This window comes from Pelodiscus sinensis, chromosome 6 (genome assembly GCF_049634645.1).
Source record: "Pelodiscus sinensis isolate JC-2024 chromosome 6, ASM4963464v1, whole genome shotgun sequence".
Lineage (NCBI taxonomy): Eukaryota > Metazoa > Chordata > Testudines > Trionychidae > Pelodiscus > Pelodiscus sinensis.
Window position 1 is genome coordinate 49,082,621 of NC_134716.1, and position 19,564 is coordinate 49,102,184.

Genomic DNA, 19,564 nt, shown 5'->3' on the forward strand with positions numbered 1-19,564 from the left:
TGCGTTATACAATCCATTGTAAATATGAAGGATTTTTTTATCCCCATATTAGTTCCCTATAAAAAAAGAAAGCACAAAGTTAGGCTCTCTTCAGAAAAAACACACAAGTTGTCAAATCCATGGAAAGAACAGTGTGCCACATAATGAATCATGGAAAAATATTTTAAGGTTTGAAGCGTGCCTTGCATTTCCACAAAGTTCTATGAATTTAGAGCTCTGTTTTAAAGGAAACTTAAACTGGCCTTCCATTTTTTGCAACAATAAAACTGCACTCAAAATTGGTATTCTATAGATATAAATTCTGAAGTTGCTTCTAAAAAAAGTCACTTGCTCTTTAACTGCATGTTTAAATATTAGAATGCTGACTCTAGAAATCATGGGGAAGAATACATAGCAACATATGGATCCCTGAAAAACAGTCTTAGGCAATGTACAATGTCAATCACAAACAGACTACACAGGATGACAGACGTCAGTTGTTAGATATGTTCATAGTAGTGACCTGGAGTTACTGAAGGACAATTCTAGAAATTAACAGGTAGAAACTGCAGTCAGACATGGTACCATACACCTTAAAGGTTTCCTTGCACCAGATATTCTCTTCTAGCAAATATGTTGTCTTGAACTTAAATACTTGCTATTAATAACATTTTAAAGAATCTGCATCAATATACTAATGACATCAGTAGCTAGTTACACAATATGAAGTAATTTAAATTTAAATTAGGCAAAGCATTCATGAATAGCTTCAAGGAAACAGGGGATGAAGTAAGAGGACGGGTAAGAGTTAATGTATTTTAAAGCAGGAAACAGCCTTTGTATCCCTGCCAATTCAAACTCTGAATCTCAGTGACTCTGCTGAGACAACAATGCTTTGTATTGACTATACACTAGACTTCTAGAAGCTGCTTTGCAAATCCCTTAGAAGCTGCTTTGCAAATCCCAAATTGATGTCTAATTTGAAGTTGTCAGTTACAACTCTAGTTAAATAAACCCTAATCTGACTCAAGCAGCCATTTAACCAAGGATGAACAAAAAGAAATGCAAGAAAGTCAGTTTCAGCACAGCTTTGTCAGAGAAAGGGATAGACACTCAGTGTGTGAAATGAAACAGCTGGCTATACTTCTCTTGCAGGCTTTGGTTAAGTGAAGTAACATTTGAAAGTCCCCAGCATGCACAAAATACTAAAATCCCCCTGCCCCAGACTTTTCCAATGAAGCAACTAAATTATAGAACCTTGGTATTTTCAACCTTTTATCACCAATTTTTTTTTTAAACTTAGGATAAAAATTCATAATATTGAAAGTAGGGGTGTAAGCAAGTAGTCAGCTACCCGATAAGCCAAGGCAGGGGAAGGGGGGAAAAGAGGAACAGGAGCCAGTGCTGGGGGGAGCCAGCTTAAAAGCCAGTTCCTCACAGCATGGTCTCCATGGTGCCACCTGCCCTTCCCTCCCTGCACTGCTGCCTCTGATGCAGGGAGGCAGGGTAGGCTGCCACGAAGCAGCTTCTGCCCACAGCAGGCCCAGGCTCACCACAGGCAGAGGCTGACCCACATCCCTGACTGCAGCAGCCCTGACTGCAGGGGGTCCCGGCAGTGAGCTTCCTTCATGAACCCAGTTATACTTTTCGCCATTACACCAATCACTGGCAATGAGTTCTACAGCTGTGTAGTATGTGTGTGAAAAAGTATTTCCTTCTGTGTTTTGAACTTGCTGCCCATTAATATCATTGGGTGAGCCTCAGTTCTTATATTATCTGAAGGAGTAAACAACATTTTTCTGTTCACTCTGCACCATTAAATGTTTCTATAGACTCTCAGTCCATCCTCTCCACACTGGTCATCTCTCTTCTCTAAGCAGAACAGTCCCTGTCTTTTTAAACTCTTTTCATATGGAGGATGTTCCAATCCCCTTATATCTGGTTGCCTAATCTCAAAAATTACAGAACAGCAACAAAATTGCATACAGTATTAAAGACATGGGCATACCTGTGTATTTAACCTGTGAAATTCTTTGCTAAAGGATATTATGGAGGCCAAAACAGTAAACAGGGTTCAAAAAAAATTCTAGATAAATGTGTGGCAGATAGGTCCACCAATGGCTATTAGTCAGGATGGGCAAGGACAGCATCTCTAGCCTCTTTGCCAGAAGCTGGGAATGAGAGAGTGGATCACACTTTATTAACACCTGTTCTGTTCATTCTCTCTCAGGTACCTGGAATTGGCCACTGGCAGAAGACAAGATACTTGTCTGAGAGTCCTTTGGTCTGACAGAGTATGGCTGTTCTTATTTTAAATAAGATTTGTTACCAACAGTTTATCTATGTAACATTAAAACTTTCAGAGTGAATCTGCTTGCAGTGTGTGTTTGTGCCTCTTACACTTCAAATTCCTAAAGTAAAAAGTTTATGGACCCTACAATTATACCTGAAAATAGAGTTACAGAAAAGTAGCACTGTTACATGTCTACTACAGTCTTTTATCCCAGTTATAAGTTTCAATCAATTATTTAGTGCCCTTCCTTTACAATTAGTTGTAAGAGAATTTAAATGCATCAAGCAACTAGATAGAGACCACACAAATATTGTTATTGGCAAAGAACACACAATTCAAGGAGACCAGACTGTACTGGATTACTTATCACCACCTTTCAATGGAAACCTTCAAAACCTTCAGCAACTGACTTCATTTCTTTATCAGAACCCATTAGAGGGAAAAACACCACACACACTAGACTACAAGGCTAATCACTAGAAGGCTATTAGAAACTCCCCCTCCCCCACAAATATAGCAAATACCGTTATATGAAATTAAAAAAAGATTGTAATTGCTTGACCACTGCTAAAAATCAGTGGGCACTACAACTGAATTCTAAGTTACTGCAGTAACTGACAATGTAGAAATTCAATTGGAACTATAGGAGCAGGTATGATTCTGAAAATTAGTCAATTGCCTATAAATACATAAGTAATGAATCTAGAACATTTACTTTATTAACCCCAGTGTCACTACAGAGGATATTATATTCATGATACTTTGTAATATGGACCTATAAAATGCTGAGCAATTTGACAGTAAATCAAAATCAAGTAGTTACCTTTGTAAAGCTTTGTGAATTCTTTTGCATTTCTCCCGTAAAGTTTCAAAAATGTCTAAACAAAAGAAGAGAGCCTTGGTATATTTTTGCTGTATATCTCTATAAATCCCAAATACACTTTTAATATTTAAAACATTTAGTACAAAACTTTGATCCTCTTTACACTTCCTTATAACTATCCTCAATCCTAAGAGAATGAAGTGACGGGGTTTGAAGATCTGACATGGGTTTTCCCCCCACACTCTACTATTCTAGAAGAGTAGTTTCCTTCTAGAATGTTTTCTTGTGAGAGCCAGTTATAGGACATAACATGGAGAATCAAAAAACTACATGTTGCAGGAATATAACTGAGAGGTAAAACGGCTTCAACCTTTGGTAATAATATACTACTCTCTTCTTTAACTTACCGTGGAAGTTACCCATTGTATTCTGGTCAACACAGTAAGAGGGAAATGAGTAGGCCATTTATTTGTACAAAACAGATGTTAATGGGGTGTTCAGTAGCTCCCCCATCTGGCTCTTTCCATTTCCACTTTTTCACATATGGTAAAAAAAGGAAGAATGGTGGGGGGGGGGAGGGGAGGGAGAAAGAGATATGATGGGAAGAGAGAATGGGAGAGATGTTTAAGGGAGAAGGAGTGAAAAGGAGATAATGAATGTAAGATGGGGAAAAATAGCAAAGAGACTGAACAAATCAAAGGGTAACAAATGAGGAAGTGTTAGTGCGATTATACAAGGCATTGGTGAGACCTCATTTGGAATACTGTGTGTAGTTCTGGTCCCCCACGTTTAAGAAGGATGAATTCAAACTGGAACAGGTACAAAGGGGGGCCACTAGGAAGTAGTGGGGGCAAAAGACCTATCTGGCTTCAAGATTAAACTAGATGGGTTTACGAAGGGGATGGTTTGATCGGATAACATGATTTTGACAACTAATTGACCTTTCACTATCAGTGGCAAATAGGCCAATGGTGGGATGATAGGAGTTACTATAGAGAACTTTTTCCTGGGTGTCTGGCTAGTGAGTCCTGGCCACATGCTCAGGGTTCAGCTGATCTCCATATTTGGGGTTGGGAAGGAATTTTCCTCCAGTGTAGATTGGCAGAGGCCCTGGAGGTTTTTCACCTTCCTCTGTAGCATGGGGCACAGATCACTTGCTGGAGGATTCTCTGCATGTTGGGGTCCTTAAACCATTTGAGGACTTCAATATCTGAAAGGTGAAAGGATTATTCTAGGAGAGGGGGGTGAGATTCTGTGACCCCCTGCACAATGCAGGCCAGACTAGATGATCATAATGGTCCCTTCTGACCTTAAAGTCTATGAGTCTAAGTGCTCAACTAAAAGGGCGGGGGATGAAAATGGAGGAAATTACACCCACAGGCATTAATCTTGAGCTCCGTCAGCTTTCCTTTTGAGCAGAACTAATAATTTGTCACATTACAAAAGTATTTAATTTTTTAGAATACAATACCTGGATTCTCCTCCATGATATTAAGGGCTTCAATAGCAGCAGCAGCTAGTAGAGGCGGCAGAGAGGCTGAAAAGCAGTAACCTTGACCCGACAATCGCTGAGAAAGAAAATGAAAAGTTATAAACAAAGCTGAAAGTTATCATCAGTTTTGCTTGTCCATGGCTATATTATTTATATAAATAAAAATCTTTGAGTCATTTGGTTTAAATTAAGGAAAAAAATCATAACTTTCCACTTAAGTATTCAACAGTGGTTCTTTAAGTCATCCACACAATCTGTTTGAAGAAGTGGTCTTCTAAATCCCTATGTAAGTCAGGATTCAGTTTGTAAACAAAAGTCCAGTCACTGTCATTTCTTAGTAATTCAGCCTGCTATTTCATTTAAAAATAAGAAGCAGCATACCTGATGGTCAATAACAAAAGATCTTCCACAGCAAAATCCTCCAATAGAAGCTAAGGAATTCTCCATGTTTGCACTAATCAGATCTATATCGTCAATCTGCCATTAATAAATTACAAGAGAGGAATAAGGTGGATGGAGGCACAATGATGCTTAATTATAATCAAGCTAAATTACAATGCATGATCTACCATTCCAACAGGCTTAATAGGGCAAAATACACCATGCTACCATATACATTCATGCCCCCAAATAGCTTCAAATTAAAACTGGGACATTCAGCCATACTTTTTTTACACAGTTGACACAAACAAGAAGCTTTAAAACTATATTTAGAAGGACTCTTTATTTCACTTCTATGTTTTCAGGTATTGCAATATATGCAGCATGTAAAAATCAAAGTATGCATCTGTAGGCCCCAATCCAGGGAAGTACTTTGGTACATAGTTTATTTTAAGCATATGATTTTTCCCAACAAAGTCAATGGGACTGAATGTGATTTAAGTACACGCTCAACTGGAACAAGCTTTAGGCCCTAGAAATACCTAGTTGTCCCATTAACTCAAACAAGTTCTCTTTTTTTTGTGAAGGGTGCAATGCAGCACGTAAGAAATGACCTTTAACACAGAGCTTTATTTCTGTCAGTCTTGACAGACTGAGCTTGGGCCAAGGGACTTTACATACAAGTAATCAAATGATGCTTGGCAAACATCATGGTAATCCCACTTGCACTTTGTTTCTTCAGAGTGTTTATTTGTTTTGTTGCAAATATGTGGGTTGGATGAGTTAGAGCAAATGAGCAGGCAACAAAGGCAGGAGAAGAGATGGCAGCGTGGAAGGTGACACTGACAGAGGAGGGAGAGATCAGCAGAGAAAAAAAGGATGCCAGAGGCCAGCCAGAAGGTGGAAGAACTGGACATCACCAATGTTCAAGAGGTTGCAAAAGTCACTTATGTTGAGGAAGCACTGCATCCCGTGTATGCTTTTCTTTCTTCCCCGGTCTATGGCTTATGAAAAGGCCACCTTCTTGTGGCTGCACTATACAGTTCATGCCAAACTAGTGTTCCAAAGCATAAGAAACCTGCTGAATTTGCAAACACTGGGAAGTGCTAGAACAATGAGCAGGGCTATGCTACAACTTAGCAATTGAACAGTGGTCACCAACCAGTAGATTGGGATCTACCGATAGATCAGATCTTGAAGCCTGACAGGTGATCTTGATTACTTTGGCCAAGAGGCCATCAAGTGCTGGCACTTCAGCTGCCCCCTCCTCCCACTGCTGTGCACCTTTTGCCCTTCGCTTTGGAGCTGCCCCTCCCCCAGGGAGCCTCCTGCTTTCTGTGCAGGGCAGGGGAGAGAGAGGAGGGGTGCTGAGGTCAAGGTGCTCCCTCCCACTCTGCATCCTCTCTCCAGAGAGCAAAGAGGGGGCACAACAGGACTTAGGATAGAGTTTGCTGACTACTTTAGGGAGTGGTACAGGGCCAGGACAGGGGTGAGCCTGTCTTTGCCCTTCTGCACCACCACCCAGGAGCCACCAGCAGTGCCCAGCTGGAGTCCACATCCTAAACTCCTACCCCGGTCATTAACCCCCTCCTACAGCGCAAGCCCCTGCTCTATCCCCAAGCATTCCGCATTCAAATACGATCCTAGAGCCTGCAGCTAGAACGCTCTCCAGCATCCCAACGGCCTGTCCCAAGAGCAGCTCAGAGCCCCCCCCCCCCACACTCCAGATGCCTTAATTCAAGACCAGAGCCTGCACCCCAACCCTGTGCCCTCACACTGATGAAAGTGAGGGAGGATGGAGTGAGCAGGGGCAGGGCCTTGGAGAAGAGGCGGGAAGGAGGCGGGGCAAGGGTATTTATATTTGACGTAGATCTTGGATTGCATTTAAATTCAAAGTGATCTCGGGCTCAAAAAGACTGGAGATCCCTGCAATAGAAAGTCTGACTCCTTATGAAAATCATTCTGTGTCCTACTGAAGGGGAATGAGGGCACAGCAGATGGAAAAGGATTTGAGGCCTTCTCCATCAGAATATTTGTGTTCATGTAAAATTGAGTTTATGGTGATGTAGGTAAAGTAAAAAAAGTGCCTGGACCCCAATTGAAGGACTTAATTTATCTTGGGGGGGGGGGGGGGGGGGGGGGGGGAAGAGAGAAGGGGGGGAATATTTATGTAAATCAAACTAAGTGAATTAGACAGATTATATTATCGGTGATCAGCAGAAATCAACCTCTACTGTGGAGACAGCGCCACAGCACCTTACATTTTAAATTTAAAAGATTCTTTTTAGTCCATGCCTTGGTGTTCTGAAGTGTACCATGCTCGAGTACAGACTAAACCACAGAGATATTGGTACCTAGACAAAGCAGGATACAAATGTCTTTGGAGAAGTTACAAGTTGTGCCCATCTGTAATGTGGGGTCATTTAATATCTATGTATTTAAAAAAAAATCTTTCATTAAGAGGGATTGATTTTAAAAGCCATTTGTTTTCCACATAACATTGTTTAGAGCAAATATATTCTACTGCATTTAAAATTAAGACAACTCTTCTATCAGTCACATAAGCTCACATTACTATGTTAACTGAAGAGCCTGCTACTACGTGTTAGCGGAGTACTGGCTTGAAGACGCTTCAGCGTCTAAGGTATTCCAATTCCTACTCCAAGTACAATGTCCTCATAGGACAAACATAGCATATAACATTTACTATTTCTCTCTCCTCTCCTGCTATTAATGAGATATAAAACCAGTTTAAGACTTTAAGTAATTTGTTCTTCAGAGAACTTTGTGCAAAATTCAAATCCAAAGTGAATGTTAATGGCAGATAAGAGGTCTCATAAAAGGGAACAGTGCCAACTCCACCAATCCCCAAGGCTGTTATTTGAACTAAAAAATTAAGTGATTGTGTCTATTAAACAAAAAGATCAGCACAGTAATTGGATAGACAAACTGACTTAAGATTCTTAACATTCACAGATGAATACTTTTAAAATGTATAGTACTGTCACTGCCAAAAATATAAAAGAAAATTTGCACCAGAACTTGCTCCAGTCTACAACTCTTGCCAACACAAAGTGGTCCCACGGACCTGGCACTTACATTTATTCCAAAGTGTTCTGTAACACCTCGTCCATGTTCTCCAAGTACCCCAAAGGAAAGACTTTCCTCCAAAAAAATCCTCACTTTGTATTTATATTTCAATTTTATCTGCAAATACATTTAATAGTACAAATGATACAAGACAGTAATATGACAGTACAAATGATACAAGACAGGCATACTTTGCAAAGAAATAAGGTAGGTATAGAAAAGATGGAAAATTCTGTGGAATATCTTAAAGTATTCTGACTAACGCAAGACTGTTCATCCCACTAGATTGCTCAGCTATTTTGTGCTTTTTAAGTTGGCCACATCATTACCACTGTTTAAAGACTTTAAGTATAGGAAATCTAAAATGCCAGTAATGAGACCTATTCTTTTCGTTTTAACAAACAGGCTATAAAATACTTTAAAATATTATGTAAAATATTCACAGTATTCTCTCCTTTACCATCGGGCACAGTGTTGCATACATGCTATTCATGTTTAGTTAAGATTGTACTCCTTGGAGAGAAGCATATTGTTTTCATATTTAAGAGACCAGCCTCAATTTTTAAATGAAAATTAAAAAAAAAAAAAATAGGAATATTAAACTTATCAGGAATACTCCGTAAAAACGTATTACTGCTTACAATTATGATATGTACATTATAAGACTGCAAAATTCTGAGCCTGATTATGAACTCAAAAAGTCAGTTCTAAAAATCCACTTTGTAGCTAACAGAAAAAGAGTGATAATATTCTATTTTAGAAACGTAATCATGAATAAGTGAAAGTTTAAGGTTGCACACAAAATATTGCCTTCCCTTACTTTTAAGGCTCAAACATGCAATATTAATACGCTATTAGTAATTTGTCTGCATAATGCACACAACTTAAACAAAATGAACCCACTTACCAATTCTGGAAGAGGACAAATATCTCCAGTATTCACATATAATCCTTCCACCAGAATAAACCTTCGCGTTACACAGGCCTTACGAGGATTCTTCAGAGAGAAAGTATGTTTCAGTACGTAAGTTGTCCAACAACAAAAAAATGCAAACTTATTTAGGTTTTTTTTTTCTTCAAACCAAATAATTTTTATTTCCTAGTGAGATACACTGCAGCTCTTATAACCATATGAAGTGTCTTACAATTGGCTATTTAGCTTTATTATTTTTAAAGTTGCCGTATCTTATATGATATTTAAGATTCCATATTACTGTGTAACATCAGGGACAGAATACCATCAATTCAGTTAAACTGCATGTTTATGCTAAGGGAACAGAATTCAGAACTGTACACTCAGAGGGCTCTACCAGAGAATAAAAATGCTCCCTTAGCTGTTGGCAGCATTCAGGGTATATTTCCTCTGCAACAAAAGAGGTAAGTGGAAACAGTGTAGTTTAAAGACTTTGACTGCAGTAACTTTATGTTGAAAAGCCTTAGTCTCATTTCAACAGAATCCTATTACAAGTGCCCTTTTGTAGCCACCTCAAATATATTCTTATGCTAGAAGGTTTACCTACTTTTTTTTTCTTCATTTAAATCATTGCTCGGGGAAGGGGGTAAGGAAGAGGGGTTCAATTTGCAGGTTTCCCCAGAGAAAGAGACTCAGCCCTCTGACTGCAGTAAATTGGGGCCAGGTGAAAAGTGCCTTTCCATATTTGCTGCAGTTCCAGTGGGCACAGTCAGGGGAGGGGTGCATGTCTCCCAGCTGAGGCAGGTCCAGGTTTGTCCGCTGCCAGCACACCCCAGCCAGACTGAGGAATGTAGCAAACCATGCACTTTCCCCTAAGTTCCTGATGAAGGAGGACAGCCAGCAATGTTCCCACATGAATGGAGGGGGGAGTTGCAGCCCCCCCCCCCAAAAGGGCACCTAGGGGAACAGTAGGCTTTAGGGTGGGGCAGTCCTGGGTGCGGAGGGAGGCACACCACCATCCAGCCCCTTTTACCTGCCTGGTGATCCTATTCCTTTTCTGTACTGTTTTATGCATCCCCATACACACTGGGGGAGCTCTAGGCCTCCCCCACACCTAAACCCTTACCTTGCTTTAAGTTATGTAAGAGGAAGCTGAATACTAAGTTTCGTGGTCCTAGCTCAAAAACTTTAGAATGAGTATTTGAACAAATGTACAGATGGACTCACTTGTTCACAGACAAACCCTCTCAAATATATAGTAGGCAGTATATATAGTAGATAGTAATAGAATAAGGCCAGAAGGGACCCATGTGATCATCTACTGTGACTAACACAGGCCCTAGGACTTCCCTGAATTAATTCCTGTTTGAACTTCTCACAGAAAACAAAACAAAACCCACCATTCATTCTTGATGTGTAAATTGCCAGTACCAGAGGAATCACAATACTTAGAATGCTCCAATGGTACATGTATTCACACTATTAATATGCACCTTACATCAAGACTGGATTGGAGTACATTTACCTGCTGCCTGAAGAGCCCTCATCAAAATTCTATTCCCCATGTAAGTAACTAGACTGACTAAGTTACCCCTTACCTCATGAATCTTGCCTAGAAGGTATGTTTTTCAATTCTTCAATAATTTTCCTGGCCCTTTTCTGGATCCTTTCCAAGTTACTCACATCATTCTGGAATTGTGTACATCAGACACGGACAGTATTCTTGCCATGGTCATACCAGTGCCAAAAAGCAGAAGCTAAATATCATCTTTACTACTACTCACAATGCCCCTATTTATACATTAGCCCTTGCAGTCAGATTCATATTAGTTTCCAATGTTCAGCTGATTATCCACAAGGGGCCTCAAGTCTTTCTGTATATCAGCCTCTCATTATGTAAACACAGTCTGCATTCCCCTCCTTCCCCCCCAAAGATCTAGGGAATATTTGGTTGTATTAAAACGCATTGTTTTCCTGAGTCAAGCTTACCAAGTGATCCATGTTGCCTCTTCACCTGTCCTCTAGTATTTACTACTCCTATTCCCTCAATCTAGATATTTGCAAACTGTTATATTTTCTTCCAGAATATTGATAAAATCGTTACATATCCTAGAGCCAAGAACTGATACTTGTGGGACCTAACATCTGCTCATTCATTTCCCTTTATAGTTACATGCTGAGAATTAGTAGTCATTTTTAAAACAATTGTGCCATGTTAATTTCCCATTGTTCTAGTTTTTTTTTTTAAAACAATATGTCATGCAGTCCAAGTCAAATGCCTTACAGAAGCTTTATTATATCACATCAACACTATTTTCCTCAAATAAGTAAACTTGTAACCTCAAGAAAGGTAGACACTTTCCCATAAACCCACATTGATTGCAAATAATTATATTATTCACCTTTAATTCTTTGGGAGATGGGTAATTATATGCTAATCAAAATCATCCTGCTTACCCTTTAATACTGGCACAACATTAACTTTTTTCTAAGCTTCTGGGAGTTCTCTATATTCCAAGACATATTTTAAAAAAAAGCCACCCCAATAATCCTAAGCACCCCTTGACCAGTTTTTTAAAAGCATGTAAGTTAATTGCAACTGCTGATTTAAAGATTCTAGCTTTAGCAGCTACTGTTTAATGTCCTCTCAAATTACTGGTGGAATAGAAGTATTTCATCATCATATTTGGCTCCAACAATAATTTGTATAATTAGGAAGCATGTGGAAAAATCACCTCACCTCTTGTAAAATTCTGGATCAATTATTTATTGATAAAGTTCAGACTGTTAAACAGTCTGATTTACTTAGAGCAGGGGTGGCCAACCCATTAAAAAAAAAAAAAAAAAAAAAAAAGAGTTGAAACAGTGGCAGAAAAAAATGCAAAGAGCCACACTAGATTTTTTTTTTTGGACTACTTTGTTGAGCAATAAAATAAAATAAAATAAACCCGCTGCCCCTTTAAAAGACAAGGCTCTTAGCCACATCAGGCTCCTGTCAGCAGCTACTATCTTGGCAACGCCATTTCGAATTGCTGCACCAGACTGTTGCCCTGCCCCAGTGAGCACAGGGAGCTGGGGGCCGTTTCTAGTGGCACAGGAGCGGCTACGCGAGCTGCACTTTAGGGGGGACGGGAGGAGAAAGAAAGAGCCACATACCACGGCTTGTGAGTCGCATGGCCACCAAACTCAGGGGCTTTGAAACGTAGGATGAGGGCAATTACACAGATTTCAAAATAATTGTATAGGTACAAACACTGTTTAAATCACACGCCGTTAGTGACCACTTCCCATCACCTACTCTTAACAATGCAATCATGGTAAGGTGTAACAGCCATGTCCATTTTAACTATAACATCAAAATTAAGCATTTATATATAAAACAAATAATCATGAGTACTGGATTCAAATATACAACCTAGTTAAGAAGGGCAAAGACTACAAAGAAATTTTACCTTTTGATCTTCAATCTCTTGTTCTCTCAGAAGTCGCTCAAGGTCAGCCATATCATTATGTTTAAATAACTTAATGTTACTTCGAGATGCCTGTAATCCTTTCTGAATAGCAAAGCAGGCAGCTTCATCTCTAAACACAGAACACTTTCATTTTGCATTTGATTTGTTAATCATTTTTAACTAAAAGCAAATTGGAGCTGCTTTGCTTTTAAACTGTCACGTATACTTGTATAGGCATAAATAAATCTATGTTATTACACTTAATTGTAATCAATTTAAAAATTGGTTTCTAAAACCTGTTACCCTCTGTCGTACCCTCTGCTTTGTGGAAACATTTACATTTTAGTCATGAAATATACTCCTTAGAAATTACTTTAGAGAGACCCTCTAAACTAAAGCAAGAGCCAAAGCACAGAAGTTATACTAGTATCTAATTATGCTGAATTATTCATAAATATTTCTGAAAGTTGGTTTGTTTGTCTGAAAGATCTGTGAAATGGTAAGAGCTAGAAACACCAAATTTTGCACGGATACTACTGATTTTAAATAACTGGATTGGTTATATCTCAAAATTGGTTCCCCAGAGCCCCAACTGAGCCACTAATTAGCTTTTAGTAGTGCCTGATCATAGGCATTTGCTGTATTCTTCTGTTAAGTGCGTCTCAAACTGCAACTACGAGATCCTTTCTCTATGGGTGTGTCTAGACTACAGAATTTTGTCGACAAAAGTGGACTTTTGTCGACAAAACTATACCTGCGTCTACACTACCGCTGAGTTCTGTCGACATAACGTCGACAGAACTCAGCAGTTTTGTCGACGCTGGTAAACCTCATTTTACGAGGCATAACACATTTTGTCGACAGAGTTCTGTCGACAGAAGGTGTTATTGCATCTAGGGTTGTGTCCAGACTACAGGGTTTTGTCGACAAAACAACTTGCTTTGTCGACAGAACTGAATGTAGTCTAGACACTTTGTCGACAGTATCTGTCGACAAAACCCTGTAGTCTAGACGTACCATATGATAATAGAGAAAATACTAGCTATGTTAATTTCTTAATATACAAGAGAAAAGCATTTCCAATAAAATATACTATCTTAATGTCATTGACGTAGTTCATTCATCATACCTTTTACTATATTTTCCCTGGGCAATGCCAGGTATTTCTGCTAGTTCTAAATAAAACTAACTATTTCTATTGAGACACCATGTTAAAATCTCTGCATCTGTTTTCAGGCCCGATAAGCCATATCTTCAGAGATGCATATGTAATTCTCCTTCCACTAAGTTAGGAAATTACAAAAAAAACATAACTGGATACACTAAGAATTCCTTTTAAAGTTGCAAATCCCTCCTTTAGCAACATATTGAACAACTAGTAATTTCAATTTTCAAACAAAGAATTAAGACCATACCATGAATACATCTTTGGCAGTTAGTGATAAATACTGTGTTCTACTGAAGAGACTCTTAAGATACATTTATACATACAGCTGTGTGCAAGGCACAGGCACTACATTCCCAGATAGCACAGATATAAACAGCAACATAGATGATGAGGCACAGCTTAGGCAAGTAGCGTGCCCTACAAGCCTGAACCCTTAGGGCATATGTCCTACACAGGCTGTTCACATGTCCGAGCAGTGCCACTCAGTGCAGTAAATCTTAATTAGCTTTAATATCAAGTGTGAATACACATTAGGGATGTTAAGGCTAGTCACACCTCCCCCCCATTTCTGCCTCTATCAGATAAAGGTACACAGGAGGCCGGGGGGGCGGGGTGGGGAGAGGGAAGAGACCTAGGCTACATGCCGCTTTGAAATGGCTGCAGCCATTTCAACGGGGCAGCGCTGCCCTATCGACGCAAAAAAATGCATCGACTACTTGATTAGTCAGTTACACGATACTTAACATCCTTAATACACATCCTTCAGGTTTTGTTACACCATCAAGAAAAACATGTTTGGGAATGTACCCTTAACCTTGAGTCTGATGCTGTGTGTCACCTGGGTACATATTCTCCAAGAAAATAATCTAACCTAAATACAGTATGTTCTCTCAAGGTGGGCTGCATTTCTTTTGAAGGAAAGGAGGTTGGATCTGAGGCTTTTGTCACCCAGCAGAACTCTATTGTATTTTGTGGCTGCAGAAGAATTTTGCAAGAGCGAGGCAAGATTTACCAACTCCCAAAGAAAGCACTCTGTTAGTAAGCCATTTTCTCTTCATTAACTTTGAAGTGTTTTTTGAGAGAGACATTTGATACCAATTTTGCCAACTGTTCTCCATACTATTGCAATAATTGCTAGTCAGATTGTCATCAACTCATTTTAATTGACAGTGTGAGGTCATTTGAGTGTAACCATAAGTTGTCAGCAGTATTTAATACAACTCCCAAAGATTTCCTTTAACTAGTTATGTTTACCCATAGCAAGAACAAGTGTTACTACTTACAAGCTTCCAGGGTCCTAGGCTTCTGTCCCCATCCTAGAAGCTTCACACCCAGTCCCCCATACTCCTCTCACATCCCACTTCCTCCAACAATGCCAACCCGTTGGACCCAGTCCCCATCCCAGCCTAGAGCCTTCTGCTGACCTAAAATCCCTCATTTTCCAGCCTCACCCTCTTCTGCACTGCATCCCCCTGATCCAGACTGGTGAAATAAGTGAGAGAGAGGGGGTGAGGGAAAGCCAGGGTGCTCAGTTTTCTGCAATTAGAAAGTTGGCAACCCTAAGTAAAAGTTAGTTACTTTTTAAAAGTGTGATCAATATATTTTTAGAGTGGAATTAAATTTTTTAAAAGTTAGAATTGTGATTTTTTTTTTTTTAAGATGACGACTGCCAACTGCTTGAAGAAAAATGTATTTTCTCTATAAAAGATCAATCCACAGTGGTGATCTGCAAATAATTTTGTACATTTACCAGAAATGTAGTTTACGATACAAATCTTACTTGCCTCCTTACTTAATGCAATATAAAGTATCAAAAGGTAACCAGAAGGCAGCAGAAATATTCAAAAAAGGATTTTATTTTGTTTTTATTTAATACTCAAGTATCTACTGAATGATTCAGTACCTCAAAGAAGCTTAACCTCAAGCTTAACACACTCCATTCTATCTTGCTTATGATTAATATCTAAGTATTAGAGACAGGAAAGTGTAACCTGTGTAGCCTGGGCTCATTGGTTAACTCTCACGGTTACACACAGGCTCCTGGTATGCATGGGGAGCGAGCATGAAAGCCAGCTCCACGTGCACACCAGCTCCTTGGGAGCTGCCTCTTCCCCCGCATATAACATCCCTAATACCCTTTTCATTTTAACCCAGTCTTTCAAATTTACTGATCAAGCTTAAACCACTTTATGATAACATCTATTTCTTGTAGACATTCAACTTTAGAAGTGTCCAAGCTTGTCCTCTGCGTTGAGGAGGCTTTGTAGCATGCAGCTGACAAAAAGTGGCTCTCCTACGGTTGGCTATGCCATATTTAAGATCATCCCAGTATAGCACAAGACTATCTAGGGGCACAGACATGGTTTAAGGCTTCCCATTCCCACCACAGCCCAATGTAGATGATTCAAGTTAAAAAGTGAATCTGCAGACGTTCTAGTTTAAAACCAGGGAAATTCCCTAACACAGCCAGCACAGATAGCCATTTTTGCAGTCGTCCTAAACTGCACTGTACACTCCCTGGAAACAGCTGAATATTAAATGTACAAATTTATGTGGAAATTCAGTTTGTTGGCTAGAGAATACCAGACTTTCTAATACACAAAAAAAAGAGTTCTTCAGTATTAAAATTCCTTCCACACACTCCAAATAGAAATTTTATTCTGGGATCTCTGAAAAGTAAGGGTTACTTACACAAACACTATGTCCCCTCTCTTTGAATATGCTGGAATAGCACTGGCAATTGTGGCAAATCCGTATGAGTATATAATAGATTCCTCTGTCCTCATGAATTTTGCTAGTCGATCTTCCAATTCCAAGTGTACGTCTGAGGAAAAAAGTTTAAAATTCATACAGTTAAAATTGTTTTGCTTTTGTTGCAGAATGGTTTAGCCGTCTGTACTCAAATGTGACGCAGCCACCTACTGGAACAGGAATAGCTAAAGAGTAACAGTTTCACAATAAAATGAACACTAAACATTAAAGCTGGTGAATCCATTCTTGATGAGTACTGATTGGTGTCTGTCAAATCCGAGCATCTGAAGTGCTAATATTTGTCAAACCATATAAGAACAGCCATACTGGGTCAGACCAATGGTCCATCCAGCCCAGTAGCCTGTCTGCCGACAGCAGCCAATACCAGATTTACCAGAGGGAGGGAACACAACAGGTAACCCTCATGTGATGCCTCCCATCACCCAGCTCTGGAGAAAGAGAGGCTAGGGACACCATTCCCACCTATCCTGGCCATACAAGATATCGACATATTGTAAAGAGTGACATGTTCGAAGAACCAGTGTGCTTGTGTACTCAGAATAGCAATGAGAATTTCCTTACACAAAGGCTACGTCTACACTGGCCCCTTTTCCGGAAGGGGCATGTAAATTTCACGAGTCGTCGTAGGGAAATCCGCGGGGGATTTCAATATCCCCCGCGGCATTTAAATAAAAATGTCCGCCGCTTTTTTCCGGCTTTTAAAAAAGCCGGAAAAGAGCGTCTAGACTGGCCCCGATCCTCCGGAAAAAGCGCCCTTTTCCGGAGGCTCTTATTCCTACTTTGAAGTAGGAATAAGAGCCTCCGGAAAAGGGCGCTTTTTCCGGAGGATCGGGGCCAGTCTAGACGCTCTTTTCCGGCTTTTTTAAAAGCCGGAAAAAAGCGGCGGACATTTTTATTTAAATGCCGCGGGGGATATTTAAATCCCCCGCGGATTTCCCTACGACGACTCGTGAAATTTACATGCCCCTTCCGGAAAAGGGGCCAGTGTAGACGTAGCCTTAGAGTGTAAGCACCCTGGTGTAAGGATTACTTTGTTTGTATAGCATCTAATGCAATGAGACCTTGGTTCATGACTGAGGTTCCTAGCTACTATTGCAGTGCAAACAGTAACAAAACAATGCAATTTCCAGCAAGTAACTAAATCCTGGCTGGCTAAACTTTTGCCCATCCAGATTCAGAAAAATCAGCACTAATAAAAGAAGCATGGGCAGGGTCTGTTATATGGCAATTAAGACTTCAAGGAGAGGCTACATGAGATACAGCATTCAAAAAGCCATACTCCCCCTCATGGGATCTCATCAGCTGAAGCGTGCAAGGTATGGGAAAAAGCTACAGCTTTCAGTGTCCTGCTATGAATGGGTTAGGGCAGTGTTCTGAACTAGGAGTTGAGGGCCCCTTGTGGGACATGAGCAGGTTTCAGGGGCCCACCAAGCACAGTGGCATTAGACCTGTTGGGCCCTGGGACAGAGTGTAAAAAACCCAGTGTATGGGGCTTAAGTGGAGGGCCATGAGCCCTGCAACCCAGGGCTGAAGCATAAATAACTCCTGTGGTGTGGGACCCTTGACAATTGCCCTGTTTGCTACTCCAATACCAGTGCTGCCTTTTATATGCAGAAAAACAGTTGTGGCACACATGAGCTATGGTGTTTTTATAGCATGTTGATGGGAGCCTCAAAGACAAAGAAAGCTTTCTAGGGAGATGTACGTGGATGGCCTAAGCCTTTCAATAAAAGTTTCTGAAATCTCCCATCAGGCATCTATCTGGGGAATGAAGAGGTTATCTACTCTGTAGGTTTCCCGAGTGTGATAGATACAATTACACTCAGTGAAGGGACTCTACACACAGAAAATGTTCCCAGCAACCAGGCAGTGAATACAATCAGTTTGTCATTAAAAACGTTATACTTGGCAACCATGATAAATTACAAAAGTATTGTCAACATCCTGTAAGACTCCAAACACATAAGAACCAGGGTCAGCTTAACATGGGTACTGTGGCTAGTGCAATGAATGAGAAATCTGTAGCAAATCCCAAGTATATGTAGCACCAAACAAAATAACTTTATATAATAAACAGAATATGACAACACAAAAGAGCAAGACCATTCACGATCCTGAAAAGCTCAAGTCCAAAGAAAGGCAGGAACTTAGCTTGAACTCAGCCAGAAAGTTGAAAGCCTTCAGATGAAGCAGAAATTGAACAGTTGCTGACTTCTCAATCACCTTGCCTAGGTCTGAGATTGGGTGATGTTGTCAAGGGACATCACAGGCAAGCATTAAATAGTGAAGGGATATCACAGATCAATACCACTTTCCTTGAGATACTAGGATAGTCAGAGTCCCAAAGAACCCAGAAGATTAGACAATGACCAACTCATATGCAAAATATGCAGGTAGAAGCCTATGATTCTCATAAAGAGGGCTGGACACACCAGACTGGACTCATTCACTAAAGACCTCAACTTATCACAATCCATTTGTAGAAGTTACTCAGGTGAAAGACTGAAACAGAGGCTTAACTAAGAGTTAGTCTTAGCCTCAGCCATAAACAATGCAAAGAATAGGGGACTCAGAGCTCACCTGCATAAATTCCACTTACAAGATATTTCCTCAGCTATCTTGAAGAGTCTTAAGCAAGTTTGCTCAAGTCCCAGGGCACAAGACTGCCAGTGTATGGTGCTCACTAGTAACTATTATTAGCTGGCCATTACCTTGATTGGAAAGGCACATCAAATATTTTGTGACATCATTGAACAAAGTCTGCAGGATTAAAAGATTGCAATAAAACAATCTTCTTCTAGCAGATATGAAACATTGATCAAATTTAAGCACAAAATTATTGCCTGACCACTCAATCAGGCTGACCTAACTAAACGAAGTACTTGGATAGCCTTCTGGAGAAGTCAAAATGTATGGTTGGTGCCAAGGGAGTGCTCTGCAACAACCTGGATAAAAAACATGCAGTCCATGACTCACTCACAGGGGAGTGCCATGAAAGCTCAAAAGATAAGCCAAAATTTTAAGCTTGTAACAATCCTGCCTTTTGCATCTGCGCAGTGGAGACAGAAGAGGAAGATTAAATGCTATCATTCTGTAATGAAATATTAGACAGGCTAGTTCACAACTAAGCTGATTGTTAATATGAAATGTTTTGTATATGAAATGTTTTGTATATAGTTTTTGGTGGTAGTGGAGGGGAAG

At 40.0% G+C, this 19,564-nt stretch overlaps 1 protein-coding gene across 2 annotated transcripts in view; it reads right to left on the reverse strand.

Moving 5' to 3' along the window:
• SPTLC1 (serine palmitoyltransferase long chain base subunit 1) overlaps positions 1–19,564 on the reverse strand; it is a 40,864-nt gene that overhangs the window by 6,187 nt on the left and 15,113 nt on the right. For both annotated transcript variants that reach the window (XM_075931904.1, XM_006131877.4), the window contains exons 6-12: positions 16,283–16,415; positions 12,424–12,553; positions 8,966–9,055; positions 8,068–8,175; positions 4,969–5,064; positions 4,567–4,663; positions 3,096–3,150 (exon numbers count right to left, since the gene is read on the reverse strand). In XM_075931904.1, coding sequence (XP_075788019.1) covers positions 3,096–3,150; positions 4,567–4,663; positions 4,969–5,064; positions 8,068–8,175; positions 8,966–9,055; positions 12,424–12,553; positions 16,283–16,377 — 671 coding nt within the window. In that variant the 5' untranslated portion in view covers positions 16,378–16,415. The remainder of the gene's footprint in view (positions 1–3,095; positions 3,151–4,566; positions 4,664–4,968; positions 5,065–8,067; positions 8,176–8,965; positions 9,056–12,423; positions 12,554–16,282; positions 16,416–19,564) is intronic.